This window comes from Marmota marmota, unplaced genomic scaffold, assembly GCF_001458135.2.
Source record: "Marmota marmota marmota unplaced genomic scaffold, marMar, whole genome shotgun sequence".
In the NCBI taxonomy this organism is placed as follows: domain Eukaryota; kingdom Metazoa; phylum Chordata; class Mammalia; order Rodentia; family Sciuridae; genus Marmota; species Marmota marmota.
The window spans coordinates 6531099-6546278 of NW_025999990.1; the positions used below are offsets into that span (position 1 = coordinate 6531099).

At 40.3% G+C, this 15180-nt stretch overlaps 1 protein-coding gene across 2 annotated transcripts; it reads right to left on the reverse strand.

Moving 5' to 3' along the window:
- Nucleotides 1–166: 166 nt before the first annotated feature.
- Serpinb2 (serpin family B member 2) lies at nt 167–14762 on the reverse strand. Of its 2 annotated transcripts, XM_048806110.1 has the most exons (9): nt 14670–14722; nt 13233–13309; nt 10538–10714; nt 7348–7467; nt 5669–5797; nt 5045–5162; nt 3462–3604; nt 1594–1758; nt 167–1282 (listed from the first exon to the last, which is right to left on the reverse strand). In XM_048806110.1, the coding sequence occupies exons 3-9, from the start codon at nt 10703–10705 to the stop codon at nt 872–874; spliced, it is 1254 nt and encodes a 417-aa protein (XP_048662067.1). In that variant the 5' UTR covers nt 10706–10714; nt 13233–13309; nt 14670–14722; the 3' UTR covers nt 167–871. The 2 variants fall into 2 exon arrangements, with proteins under 2 accessions (XP_048662067.1, XP_015337801.1); XM_015482315.2 differs by lacking the exon at nt 13233–13309 and having other exon boundaries at nt 14670–14762.
- Between the last annotated feature and the right edge of the window lie 418 nt (nt 14763–15180).

Consider the following 15180-nt stretch of genomic DNA (forward strand, 5'->3'; position numbering starts at 1 on the left):
GAACTAGAGCCTCTGAAACTGTGAGCTCAAATAAACCTTTCCCTTTTAAAGTTGATTACCGAGTTGTGACCAACAAGTACTCTGTCACAGTAGTGGAATGCTGAGTGACATGCAAGGTATGCAAGGTCTTATGATCTGCAGACCTATTGGAAGGACAACAAGTGAATAATTGAGCGTAAACATGTTGATTTATTGCATGTTTGTAATTTTACATGAGCTGCACACACATATGTGATACATAATGCTAGAAATGTGCATAACAAACATCTGCCTTTTTAAAAAAATACTTTTTAGGTACACATCGGCACAATATCTTTATTTATTTTTATGTGATGCTGCGGATCAAACCCAGTGCCTCACATGTGCAAGGCAAGCACTCTACCACTGAGCCACAACCCCAGCCACCATCTGCCTTTTGTTCAATGATTTCTCCCAGATATTTTTATGGAAGAGCATGGTAGGGACACAAACTTATCCTTCATTGTAAAAACAAGTGAATGCATTTCTTTAGATAGACTGACCCCTTGCTTCTGTAACTTTATCAGTTATATTAAATAGACTGAATAATAATTAAAAAAACACTATTATATAAAATAATAAATAACAGAAAAAGCTACCGCTATGATATAAACTAACCACAGGGAAGAACTAAATGTATATCATCTCATTTTAGGAGATCAAATGATGAATAGAGTTGTCATGTTATGATTGACAGTTGTGTAATTATCTCTGAGTTTGTATTCAGTGTGCAGCAGAAGTTGTTCAGAAGAACAGAAATATTAAGAAAAAGTCTCTAAATTTTTGGCATTTGACATAGCAATTCTGAAGCTGATAGCTCAGGCTACAAAATCCTGTGCGGAAACAGAAATTTTCAATTAGAAGGTGAGGAGAATCTGCCAAAAAACAGGATGCTCTTGGTTATTTTGTGCATGATAAAGAAAAGGAAAGGATGATCTGCCACAAACTGTGGGCCACCGTGACCAGTCCTCCCCGTCATAATGGCCCCAGTGCCAGCTGCTGCTTCAGTGCCCTCCTCATTGACATCCACGGTGGCTTGATGGAACACCTCAGAAAGGTACAGGTCATTCCCCTCGGACATTCCTGAGAAATTGGCCTGGCCCTTGTTGAAGGCATCCTCCATGCCCATGCTTCTCAGAATGGACTTGAGCTTGTAGCGCTCTTCCAGTTTGAACTGAGGAATGAAGACCTCCACGTCATCTTCAGCCATTGTGTCTTTGCTGGTCCACTTGTTGAGTGTGTCATAAGTTATTTCACTTTCCAGCTGCAAAACAGAACAAAACAAACAAAAAGACCCGCTGAGTAAGTCCAATGTTAAAATCTGTGACTTCCCACCTTGTGGGGAATGTAAAAATTTAAGAGATTGGTCAAAATTCTTCAAGAAAGTAACATGTATAACATATGATGAAGGCTTTGAGTGAAATTTTGAGACATGCCACGTGGACTATCAATTGATTCACGTATTTCTGGGAGAAACTGCAAATCATTTTTATGTGTAGATTTTCTACTTTTTATCTCACACTATGTAGGTTCAGCCTCAGAAGTTTCAGCATGGTTGATGCTGTACTGCCTCACCAACTCTAGGCCAGTGGACTCATTGGCGACTTCATCTGGAAGCAACAGGAACATGCTGACATCCCCATCATATGGGAGTTCCAGAATCTGAGCCTTCAGGTCCGCTATGTATCCAATATTCAGCTTCTCGTGCAAGTGCATCATCTGTACAGGTACGTGCTGAGTCTGAAAGTATTCAAAAGTGAAGTGTGAAGGTGAATCCTAAAATGCCATTTACAAACAAACCTAAAAGAGAATGAACCCTCCTCTAGTGTCGAAGAAATGAAGTTTATTTTTTTTTAATTTTTTATTGTTGGTTGTTCAAAACACATAGTTCTTGATATATCATATTTCACACTTTGATTCAAGTGGGTTATGAGCTCCCATTTTTACCCCATATACAGATTGCAGAATCACATCAGTTACACATCCATTGATTTACATATTGCCATACTAGTGTCTGTTGTGTTCTGCTGCCTTTCCTATCCTCTACTATCCCCCCTCCCCTCCCCTCCCCTCCCCTCTTCTCTCTCTGCCCCCTCTACTGACATTCATTTGTCCCCCTTGTATTATTTTTCCCTTTCCCCTCACTTCCTCTTGTATGTACTTTTGTATAACTCTGAGGGTCTCCTTCCATTTCCATGCAATTTCCCTTCTCTCTCCCTTTCCCTCCCACCTCTCATCCCTGTTTAATGTTAATCTTCTTCTCATGCTCTTCGACCCTACTCTGTTCTTAGTTACTCTCCTTATATCAAAGAAGACATTTGGCATTTGTTTTTTAGGGATTGGCTAGCTTCACTTAGCATAATCTGCTCTAATGCCATCCATTTCCCTGTAAATTCTATGATTTTGTCATTTTTTAATGCAGAGTAATACTCCATTGTGTATAAATGCCACATTTTTTTTATCCATTCGTCTATTGAAGGGCATCTAGGTTGGTTCCACAGTCTTGCTATTGTGAATTGTGCTGCTATGAACATCGATGTAGCAGTGTCCCTGTAGCATGCTCTTTTTAGGTCTTTAGGGAATAGACCGAGAAGGGGAATAGCTGGGTCAAATGGTGGCTCCATTCCCAGCTTTCCAAGAAATCTCCATACTGCTTTCCAAATTGGCTGCACCAATTTGCAGTCCCACCAACAATGTACTTTAATTATTTGTATACACTTAGAGTGGGTATTCTGATTAGCTTTTTCAAGATAAGTTTTTATTCAGTAAGGTAAGAAACAATAATGATCATAACAAGAATACCTAATAATACTAATAAAGTACTGTTTGCTGGGCATGGTAGTGCACATCTGTAATCCCATCGACTCAAGAAGCTGAGGCAAGAGGATTGCAAGTTTTAGGCCAGCCTCAGCAACTTAGTGAAGCACTAAGCAATTTAGTGAGACCCTGTCTCAAAATAATCAAAATAAAATAAAAAGGGCTGGAGATATAGCTCGGTATTAAAGTCCCTGGTGGTTCAATCCTCAGTACCAAAAGAAAAAGAAAAAAGAATTACTGTTTGTTCAGTACCTACCACTCTGTAAAGTCTCATTAAATACTTACAACAACCTTTAAAATTGATATTATGTTATCCTAGTTTTATAGGTTAAAACTAGGTACATAAAAGATCAGTGAGGTCATAGCTGGTAAGTGGGAGAGCCAGCATTTGACTCTTTCCAGCATGTGTGACTGGAAAATCCCTGGTCCTCACCACTACGGATATTGCCTCCTAAGAAATTATTGAATGAAGCTCAGTAACTTGGAAAAGTCAGTGTCTGACACACATGAGTTGTAACCAACTTGTCATGGAGGAGAATCAATGAGTTGTGTCTGATTTTTCCATCTTTGTCTTATCTAAAGCCCTAAAGTATGTGATTAGAAAAGTGCATCCTGTTGTCTCATACCATGTTCACGCGGAAAGGATAAAGCCCGTTGAGTTTCTTCTCAAATGGAATTTTCCACTTTCCTTTGAAGTAGACTGCATTCACCAGGACCATCCTGGTCTCCGCATCTACAGAGCCTTCAGGTAACAGGTTTGGGATTCTGCCTACAGGAAACATAACATGGGGTTAGGGTTTGTAATCGAGAGCCTTCAACATAGAAGAGGATTTCTTGGAACTTTCAAGTAAGTATCTGTCACACTGAGTGTCCCCATTTGTCAAATTCTGCGGAGATGTTGATCTTCATGCTCAATTTTTTTCCTCTAAATTTACTTGAAGCTCAGAATATTTGTGAAATCCAAGAGAAAATGAAAGAATAATGCATTTCAAGTACAAAATTACTGTCAAATTTGGAAAGGAGATTTTCACTTCTCTTTATACTGTTTGCTCAATGTTTCATGGTTTTCTGACAGTTATTGAACCCAGAAGGAAGTGAAAGGGGCTCAGTGAATATAACAGTGGTCACCTACAGCTTGCCACTGAGTCCCTTTAGACCTGCTCAAGACAGTCTTTGGATCTGAAAGTTGAACGGGTTTTCCAAAACATGTTTTTAAGTTGTGGTGGGCATAAAGTAGGAGGAATACTGATGTAAGGGATGAGAAGAAAGAAGCATCTCGAAGAGGCTCGAAGGCTGGAAGAAGCATTCAAAATCCGTTGTGAAACAGTCTGTACCACCTGCTCTAATTGGGCTAAAAATGAAAAGTCTTCTGATAATGTTGAGAAGGCTGCAAAGGAGTGAGCCAGAGAGGGTTCTTAGAAACGATGGCCTCTGGCTTGATCTTTAAAAACACAGTGTGAGGAGCAGTCTCTGTAACGAGCACCTGTTCTGAAGTCTCCCCACCACTCAAAGGCATTGTGCCATTTAACCTCACGACTGCTGTGTTAGACTACAGGTCGATGATGGCTAGGTTGACCATTTTTATCCTCATCTCTGTACACTGTCTGCCTGGCATATAATATGTGACACATAAATATTTATTGACTTAACAAATTCATTCAATAATAAAGAATGAATGATTTAATCAAGTTTGAGTCCTTGTAAAAAATGCAAAGGAAAGGGGATGCCTATGAGAAGAATCATGGACTGGAGTTAAAATGCTACAGGTGACTTAGAAAACCAATGAACTTGACAATGTACTGGCTTTGCATAGGGAAAGAAGAAAGAGTGAAAAGAATTTCATGACTCTTCCCTGCTCCGTGGTCAGTGTTCTTCATAGGCTCATACTAAGCTTAGGGGCAAGTCTTTTTTATCTTTGTTTATGTGCACAGAGAGCACAGACCACAATTATTTCAATTCTAATATTTCCTGTTTGAAATTTTTAGATATTATACTCTGATAATATCTAAAAGCAGAACATTTAAGTACTGGACATGTCTTCTATTATTGAGTCTCATCTTTTCCTCTTAAAACATCATTGAGCTAAACATGAATAAACTTATTTAACAAAAATCATTTAAGTTGGACAATTTTTAAGGGAGTGAAGCATAAGTTCAAGGATGATTTTAAAAGACCAACCTGGAAAAAAGAAAATATTTCGGTGTGTTACCTTTCGTCTGAGTCTTGACCCAGGAATTAATCTTTTTTCTGGCTTCTTCTGCACATTCCAGGAAGTCTACTGCCTGGGGTTCTGTTGAGTAATATTTCTTACAGAGTTGCATGTATTCCTTTAATGCAAGAAAATGCCAAAGATTACATGGAATATATCATGAACAAGCCAGGGTGTGATTTTAAATTATGGGTTTCCTGTCAAGCCTGGGAGGCCTGGGGGAGGAGTTGGGATGGAACTTCACAGGAGTGGTGCTGAAGGAGGACATAGAACAGATTACAAGTTCTCCGTAACCCCCTCCTCACGTTCCAGCACAAACTCTGTCTACTCTCTTGCATTATTCACATAATAGACAATAAACAAAAGCAGAGAGGTTTCATGTGGGGAACAGTGACTCTGGAAAAAGTTGGCTTCATCCTCCTGATTAGTACTCTGCAACAGGGACATTTGTGATAGGAAGAGGAAAACTCTGACAGAGGAAACAGGAGGGACTGGGAGATATTAGGCCAGCCTCAAGGAGGCTGCATGGAATCCTGACTCTTCATGAACTGTAGACAGGCCCCTGGACAGAGGCCCTGCTGCTGGTTCGGGACCCCAGTCATCTCAGTCAAAGGCTTCACTTACTTCCTTGAATCTTGCAGACTTCTCGCCAAACAGCTTACTGACACTTTCCAATAAGTAATCCCCTGTGGTTGAGTTGATGTCTGAGCTGATGGAGTGGAAGGATGAGTGGACTTTGTCCCTCACTTGCGCCTTAAACAGAAGAGTGGGATTTTCTTTTTATAAAAGAGGACTGGCAAGCAAGATATTTCTTAAGCAATGGTAGCTTTTCTCAACATAGTAATAAAACACTGTAATCATGCATATATCTTTTTGGTCCTTTAGAAGAATCTCTGAGGAAGTGGTTTTGATAAGATGTGGTTCATTAAAGCCAATGAGATAAAACTTAATTTGTTTCAAGTTTACCCTTTTTATAGATTGGATTCAACCAAGAGTCACCAATAACCTCCAAGAAAAGTAGATTTCTTTTGAGTTTCTAAACTTCAGGTTCTGTAAGAAATTTTCATTATATTTAAAAGATGAATAAGTTCTGAGGATTTAAAGTATGGCATGCTGATTATAGTTAAAAATACCATATTGCTTCCTTGCAGTTTGTGAAGAGAGTATATTTTAAATGTTCTCACTCCCCCCATACACACACGATAACTAGTTGTGGTGGTGTGTAAATTTGACTGTGATAATCATCTCACAATGTACAGGGAGATCAAATCACACCATAGCATAACTAGAATGTCTACAATTTTTATTTGTCACGTTTGTTAATTGTGAAGCTGTCGATAAAGCTAGGGGGCACATGTTACCTTAGAAATGATCTAACACGGTTCACTTGGCTTCTATAGGTACCCATTTTACAGGGTGACCTACACAGTGGAAAATCTGGGTTTTAGAAGACCACAAAAGTGAACGGGAATTCCAGTGCACAACCCAAAACTTGTAAGCACCTACAATCAGAAAGCTTGTAAGCACTGTGACAGACACGGGGCTCAGTCACAGCAGCAGCCGAGATGGAGCAGAGAAGGAGCCCCCCAGATGGACTTCCAGGTATTACAGGACACTCAGTGTAAGCTCCAGGTTATAGGCACCTTCTCCACCTCCTCTAGCCCACCATGTCCTGTGTGATGGATGGATGGGTGGAGCATCACCATGTTCAGGAAGAAAGCTATGAGACACCTCCCCGTAATCTGTCTCATGAGCATAAGCATGGAAGCTGGTTACCAACAGGAGCACATCTCTACCCAGTTCCTAGAGTGTAGCCTGACAGCTGATGACCTTTAAGGAAATGGAGTATTGAGAACAGATGACAGACAGATAGATAGACAGACAGACAGACAGATCTCTGAGAGTCAGTAGCCTCTCACACACTAACTGGGAATGGCCTTCACCATTGCTCAATTATTTGTCACACCCCCACACCCTCTCTCCTCTGGAAATTTCCACCCACGCATATGTATTGTAGGTGTCTATAGTAAAGAGTAGTTTAAAAATAAATATCTAATGGTAGAGGGTTATGGTAGAATTGAGAAACTGCCTTGGTCTAAAGTCATGAGTGTGGATTCTGCCCTGGCTCTGCCCTTGGTTATTAGTTGATCTTGGGAAATTTACTTCATGACTCTGAGTCTTCCTTTTCTCTCTGTGGCTGGAGGAAACTGTCCTAGGTTCCTTCCCAGCCTAATACTGTGATTTTGAAAAAAAAGTTCCTAGAAATAGAATTCAAAAGAAATATGAAGAAATGAGTCAGTTACCTGCAAAATGGCATCAGGATAATTTCCCTTCTGTATCTGCTGCATGAAGTCACAACCAGTGAGATTCTGCGGGGCCCCTGACGCGATACTGTAGTTTCCAACTTTGTCAAACTGAAGCACCTGCAATCAGAAACAGGGAGAATGGTGACGGTCTCCTGCTGGACTCAAGTATCTCTGGCTCCCTGCCTTGTGTATGGGGAGCCACCAAATACCCCTTCTATGTGACACGGAAGGGTCCGCAATTTAATTTCCCTTACAGGAAACCACCTGAGGCGGTTGTATTAATTCACACACTGGTCATTTTAGAAGATGTTTGTTATTATGAGACAATTTATAACCCATTCCCTAACTTACATAAATTATCACCCAGCCCATAAATTGTCTTGAAAAAGTGCCAGTATTTTAAAGAAAATAATACAACTAACTCAGAACTTTTTGTCTCTCTCATATCATTCTCTCTCTTATCTTTAAAAAACTAAGAGTCAAAAGAAGCTTAAGCATAAAAGCAGATCCTCGGTAGTAAACAGGGATCATCCAAAATATTAACATAAATCATATGTACACAGAGAGATTACAGTCCAGGCGGGGGGACAGATTACAAGGATCTGACCACAAGATGGATCTATAGTGCAAGTGGGCAGTTGAGATCACACAGTGAAGCTGGCGGGTAAAGACCAGCCTCTAAGAAGCAACCTCCCCTCCCCACAGCACTGACACTTGTCCAGCCTGTCAGTCTCAGCACCTGTAGGGTCCCCACCTCAAGACCTGCTGCAATTCCTTGTGGGACCCATGGTAAGAAGCTGATCCTGTAAATGGACTCATGACTGGGGCTTGGCTGATAAGGAAGGGCAGCCATGCCTGGCCAGCTGGTGAATTCCTGGACTGGAGGGCAAAGTTAACACTTGAGGGACCTTAAAAATGCCCCCCCCCCAGCATATGTCATAGGTCCTGCCACACTCTCTGAAAAGAAGAGGTCCCACTCTGTCCCTACACAAGGGAAGGATGTTTCTTACAATGGCTTCTCTGGTTCCCTCCCTTCCGGGACAATTGACCCTTATTCACTGCAAAGTCACTCATACAATGTGCCTGCAGAAGTGGGGATGTGGGGTGACCCTGGGCCACCCTGAGACCCACCGATGCAGCTTGGCCTGCACAGATCCTTGGTCCATGGCCTCACCCTAAGAGCTGCAAAGACATTCCTCACTGGCACCCTGATTTCACATGGACCTCTGCTCTCTAGGAGTTTCCTTCATTACAGCTCTGCCACCTCTTCCAGCTGCTACTGTCCCCAACTGGAAGGTTTCTCCTTACCCTAATTTCCTCATCTGCAAAATGAGTGTGATAATCACAGCAACTACCTCATAGAATTTTGAAGACGGTCCTAGAGAGCTCTCGGGCTATGGCAGTAACCAGTGGGAACTATTGTTACAACTACTGCTGCTAGGTGTCCACATGTTCTCTCTAATCTTTTCAGCAGTCTTACAAGTTACACATTTTCATTCCCATTTTATATAAGAAAAAAACTGCAGCTCCAAGGGTTTCCATGCCTGCACATATGCAGTAAGTGACAAAGCCAGGACTCAAACACTTATGGGCCTCTCCCTGAAGTCCATGGCTTCCTCATCCAAGCAAGGAACTGCATGGTTTATTTTTTTTATAATTTAGAAAGTAAATAAGCATTAGAATTTGAAAATCTGCACATGCAACCAAGTTATTAAAAGATTATATAAAATCTGCACAGTCCCAAGTTCTGAAAGCACCTTGATATACAGAAAAGGTGTCTTGAGGCCAGAGTGACCAATGCATTCATTTTTCCTTTAGTATCAAAACCAAGTTTTTTACTTTAACAACCTGGAACATCTACTTAGCATTTGCCCTCAAATGTGTTGCTTCTGATTCCTTTACATTCAAAAACGTAAACCCCTGATGTCTTTAAAGGTTTTCAATGCAGTTTACTCTCTTTATTTTTCCAGGAGAAAGAAGATAAAGGGGAAGGTATGTTGCCAAATCCTGCTGGTATCAAGTTGAGCAAGGGTTTTGTCATAGTCTTGATGTTTAAACTGCCACAAGCACAGTGATAAGTCCTTTCCTCTCCTCCTGCAGTGGGATTGGCCAATGTGCTCTACCCTAAATGGGTCACCGTGTTCCTGAAAGGGATGTATTAATTCTCAGGTACATTTCTCATGGGAATCCAGAAACCAGCCGGTGGCATTTTGGTGTGACTGAAAGCACAATGCCTGCGTGTACTTAAAGCAATTTGATTTTAATGTCAGCATGGATGCGAACAGAAAGGAATTTTAATTACATGATGACCACGTCCAGATCGCTCACTGGTCTAGGAAAAACAGGATCATGAGAATTTTAAAGTGCTGAATGAAACCCTTAAGTCTATGATCATGTGCAATTGAAGCAGTTCAGCAAATTAAGACCTCAGCCACCGCAGAAAGGGTCCCCTGCCTGGATCTGTGTCCTTTCACCAGGGAAGGAAAGCAGAGGCCTTGACAGAGAGTCTCTAGTAATGCTGTTGCACACTTGTCCACCTTGAATTTGAAGACTGGCCATTCATGATGCCAAGCCCCATGATGTGGACATGAGCTCCCAGGCTGGATGATATGATGAGGTCCTCTGAAGCCACGTCTACCTATGTGTCTCTGTGAGTTTGGTGACCACTCTCCTGGTGCATTTCTTTTCTCTCTGTGATTCTCCTAAAGCCATTAGGAATTCTTCATAGGAAAGGGGAACAGCTGCTCCACAGTGGGAGAGCAACGGGAAGGAGCCCGAACTGGGGGTTAGAATACTGTGGGCGACCTTGGGAGAGGTTCTTCATTCACACTGCCAATGTTGTCATCTATAAGGTGATATTTATCTTAAAACCAAGTGAGAGAATGTGTGCAAAACACTCACTTTGAATAGTATGAATGTGGAAATTAAAATGAAAGATGTCACTTAACATTTTCAGCCTTGAAAGCTAATAAACTCTGATATGCCTTCTGCTATCTACGCTTGAGGAGTTTCCTGGTTGCTTTGTACATTTAAGTCTAAGGAATCTGTGTTGTAAAAGCTGGTGATTTGTTAGCACGCCCGATCTCTGTCTTCTTAGGGTTGATGACCTGAGCTTAAAACAAGAAGAACTCTACAATTCAGTTCAGGAATCACTCAGGCCTAATGTGAAGCTTCAGTGCCAACTTACCTTGGCTATCTGGTCTTCAGTGTTGCCCCTGGAACCCAGGTAGACCATGGCCATGGTGGAGGAGATGCTCCATGGAGAGAAGAAGACATTCTGGGTGGGACTCACTTTTGCCAGATGCTTGAAGAAATTGAGGGCAAAGATGGTGTTCGCCACATAAAGATCTTCCATTGCTTCAATCTAGAAGGAAAATAAAGATGGGAAAAACAATCCAAAAGATGGTGTGGCATTTTGGGTGAGGTCGGCAGATGTTCCCTGCATAGGGTAGGGTTTCCTGCTCTGTTCTTCCTCCATGGACTAACATGAGGGAGGACAGGGAGAACTTCAAGGTCATGTGACCTGTGCAGCCACAAGGGCCCATGATGGTGCCAAGCTGTCCTGTGTCCATCTTGGAAATGCTTTAACCTGGCCTGCAATCTCACTTTTCACCAGATTCTGTGAATTATGTTGCAATTCTGAGATATAGTGAACAATTTTATGATGAGCAGTGATGCTTTATGTTACTCTATATAGGAATATTGATAATAACTGCAGTAACAAAAGCATTCATTTAGTTCTTATTGTCTAACAGGTGTGTTCTGAATACTTTATCTGCACTAATCTTGTCATCCTCACTGAGATCCTATAAGGAAGGCAATAAGGCAGGCTATTTCTTTTAACAAAGGAAATGCAGAGATTAAATTGACCTTTGCCATTCAACTATAAAGGGCAGGAGTAGGAATTGCAGCCAGATAGGTGGCCTCCAGGGTCATGATACACTTCACTCACGTGCACCGTATGCATAACCACGTGGCACACACATGTGGGAAAAGTCATACATATTCAAAGATATGTCACGTGCACACATATTCCTGTTGGCTCCAGTTGAGATGTACAATGCTCTTTCAAGTTTCCATTCCTAGAAGTGGCTTATGTTTGAGAGTCAGTACTGTCACCCAGGTCCTACAAATGCCTCCCCCACTCCCCGCACATGCATGCAACACTGCACATAACCACAGCTTTGCCTTAAAAGCACTTTCTGTGCTGGGAAATTCATAATTGGAAATACAATAAGGGCTCCCTTTTGTTGGTCCCCCACTGCCAGGAAAGCCACCTGGGCAGGAATGCAGGGATAATTCCAGGTGTACAAAACACACACATACACTCCATTTATTGCCACTTGAAAATAAATCACAGACACACCTCCATGACCTAAGGTTCTGTGTGCAAGTGAATGCTTGGAAACTCCCAAGGTGTGTGTGTGTGTGTGTGTGTGTGTGTGTGTGTGTGTTCAAAGGGACAATCATCTTTCTAGTTGTCTTTCTTTCATCATAGTTTATACCGCACCCTATAATTACCAAAATCCATAAACACATCAAGGACTCTGACATTCATCCTCTCTGGGGAAACTTTCTTGTGACAATGACTTCCCAGAACTGAGAGGGGCTGGGCAGCCCCCTGGGATGAGCCATTCCTGCAGCTGTCCCCCTACCTGCCAGGGCTCCCACCAGGACCAGTCAGTCATCCCTTGTCTCTCTAATCCATGTGTGTCTTGTGTGAAACTTTGATGGATAAGTCCCTCTTTTTTAAGAAAGTGATTGAAATTTGCATCAAAGTTTCTCATTTGAAATATGATTCAGTTCTAGTTTGTCAAGACAAAATAGTAAATTAAATAAAAACTTGTCCTCTCCTTTCGTCTCCTCATTCAACCTTTATAGTATCCGTATGAGGTAATCACACCCCTAGTGCCTGGATTGCATGCTGATGCTCATAGAGGTTAAATAACTCAGGTAAGGTCACACAGTTAGTCTGTAGCGGAGCAGGGCTCCAAGTCCAGGTTGCGCCCAGAAGGCCACCCTTCCTGGTGACCCTCACTTGCTGATGTGTAGCTCCACTATAATGCGTCAGAGTTGGGCAAGTTATAGCTTGAGAAATGCTGGAAAGAGGAAATAAAAAGAGGAAAGTAGAAAATCTAGAAAGCTCCTAGAAAGTTTATCACATTTAAAAAAAACCACTAATTCTTTTCTCTTGCTTCATCACCTCGTTTGACTTGAATGGCTCAGTAGATTGTTTATTCTTCCTTCTACTGATTAAAACATTTTATAACTAGACTCATGTAGAGATTTTTCTAAATATATTATCCCCAACATATTTTGGAAACAAGCTGGGTCTTAAAAACATAATAAAGTATTTCTCTGTTTCCATGTGAAAATTCAAATAAGAGATTAGAACCAGAATAGTAGTTCTTTGTAATAATGTGCTTAGTCATTTTGACATTAGTAAAATTTAAGTGTTGAGACAAACTATCAAGAAGGGTTGTTAATTCTAAGTTAGGATTTAAGATAAATTGATAAATATCAAAATGTTAACAAGAATAGAATCAAATTGTCCCAGATTCATTTTCTTCTCTAAAAATTCTTCTGAATTCTATTTCTAAACTAGGTTAAATATATCATATTTAACATAGAAATAATATTTGATGCCAGGTGCAATGGCATATACCTACAATTCCAGCTATTTGGGAGGCTAAGAGAAGAGGATTACAAGTTTAAACCCAGACTGAAAAATTTAATGAGACCCTGTCTCAAAATAAAAAATAAATAAATAAAAAGGTTAGGGATGTAACTCAGTGGCAAAGCACCTCTGTTCAAACCCCAGGACTGCAAAATTAAATAAAATAAAAATAAATAATAATATTTTATGTCTATGTTGTAGTTACCTAATTTCTTCAGCAACTTGTTGTTGTTGTTGTTGTTTAATTTACACAATTACTTGCCCAATAAAGCTTAGGAATTCCTGTTAAATTAATGAAAACATAACAATGTAGATTGCACATTGGTTATTTGGTCCGGCACAAGGCTGGCCCAGCTTTCTGATTACAAATCTAGTGATTTCTTTACAAATTTCTTAAATAAGATTTGAGAGGCTCACAATTTAGAAATCTAGGATGGCGTTTGCATATCAGTTTCTGACTCTCAGACAAGCCCACACCTTATGCTTAATATGATGGGAATTACCAAGACAATTAATGCAAAATGGAAATCAAGGAGTGGTGTCAGTTCCAGAGCTTCCCAGAACAGGTAGCCTCTTGTGAATCGCTTGACAGTATAATAAGTCTCACCACATTAACCTCCAAATACATGCTCCCATCAATGTTTATTTAATATTACCACTGAGACAAGTGAATGGAATTCATATGCAGGGCTGGACTTCCTGATGTTTGTGTTGGTTCCTGAAATGCAGGTTGTCAACTGTGCCACTGAAACTCGGCTGAGATGATAAAGAATCTGGGAGGTGCCACAGGCACACTGCCACAGTCCCTCTGCTCACGGACCCTGGATGTCAGACTGCAATTTGCTGCAGCACTTTAAACAATTTTTTGTGTGACTTTCTAATGCGAATATTTTGACATTGACCACCCAAAAAAGAAAACTAAGAAAAAATAATAGGAGGAAAACAGCCCATCAAAAATTACCACTTATTCTGCCCACAAACTAAAAGCAGTTTCTGTAGGTTGATAATTTTCATGATGAATAACTATCTGTTTGTGGGTATAAAATTACCTAGTTAGTCAGCCCATCAACACGCTCAGCTGATTTCTTCTTTCACAAAATTGGCCCATTATTGAACTAAATTCAGTAAACATACTCTGATGTTGGATGGAACCGGCTCAAATCCCTGCCTTATTTCTGTGGCTTCTGACAGTTAATTTTAGAAGAAAACAGAACTCTCTTTTCCTTTTATTTATTTAAAAATATTTTCATTGCTTAAGAGAAAATATTTTAATATATGCAGCTATGTCCATCATATTCAGCAACAACATAATAGCCAGTGCAGAATATACATATTCTAACCTGTGCAATAACATGACATCAAACTTGAATAAAGGCTCATTTTGGTTTGGTTAATGCTACAAAGGCATTTGCTGGCTTCTGAGATTCAAAATCAAGTGCTATTATAATTTAATTCAAATCTTAAACTAACATATTTTTAGTTAAATAAACAACTAATCAATAAAATAGCACTACATTTTTTAACTAACCCTGTAGAAACATCCTACACCTGAATTCTCAATACATAAATAATGCCTGTTATAAGAAGAGAAAAAATTAAATCATGTATCCCATAGAGATGGTCATGGAAAGAGCTGAATTACCTTGTTCTCGAAGCTGCTGTCTGACTGGAAATGCTCCTTGGAGAGTTGTCACAGTTTAGACATGGTAATGACTGGTTTTATAAGGCTCTGCCCCTCCCACACAACTTTTTTTCCTCTCTCTCTTTAATTTGTATCCTTTGTGTGATTCAACATTTTACTCAGACCTTATTATAATAGATATGCTTTTTATAAAAGATAGTTGAAGAAACTATCTGGGGGTATGACATCATTCAGAAATGTCAGAATTTAGCAATATCTACCGAAACCTGTCAAAATTGGCTTAAACCCCCAACCTCCAGCTTCAAGTCTTTCTGTTCTCTACTTTTTCCTTGAGTATCAAATCCCACAGCTCTCCTTCCACCTTTGGAAAACCATGATCCATGAGCTCTTTGAAATAGACACAACACATTTTTTTCTTTTGAGTCTAGGCAGAACCAAATGACAATTTGGATAAGAAAAGGAAGAGAAAGCCACAATTTTTTCTTCTTAGAAATGTTACTCTTACATTTCT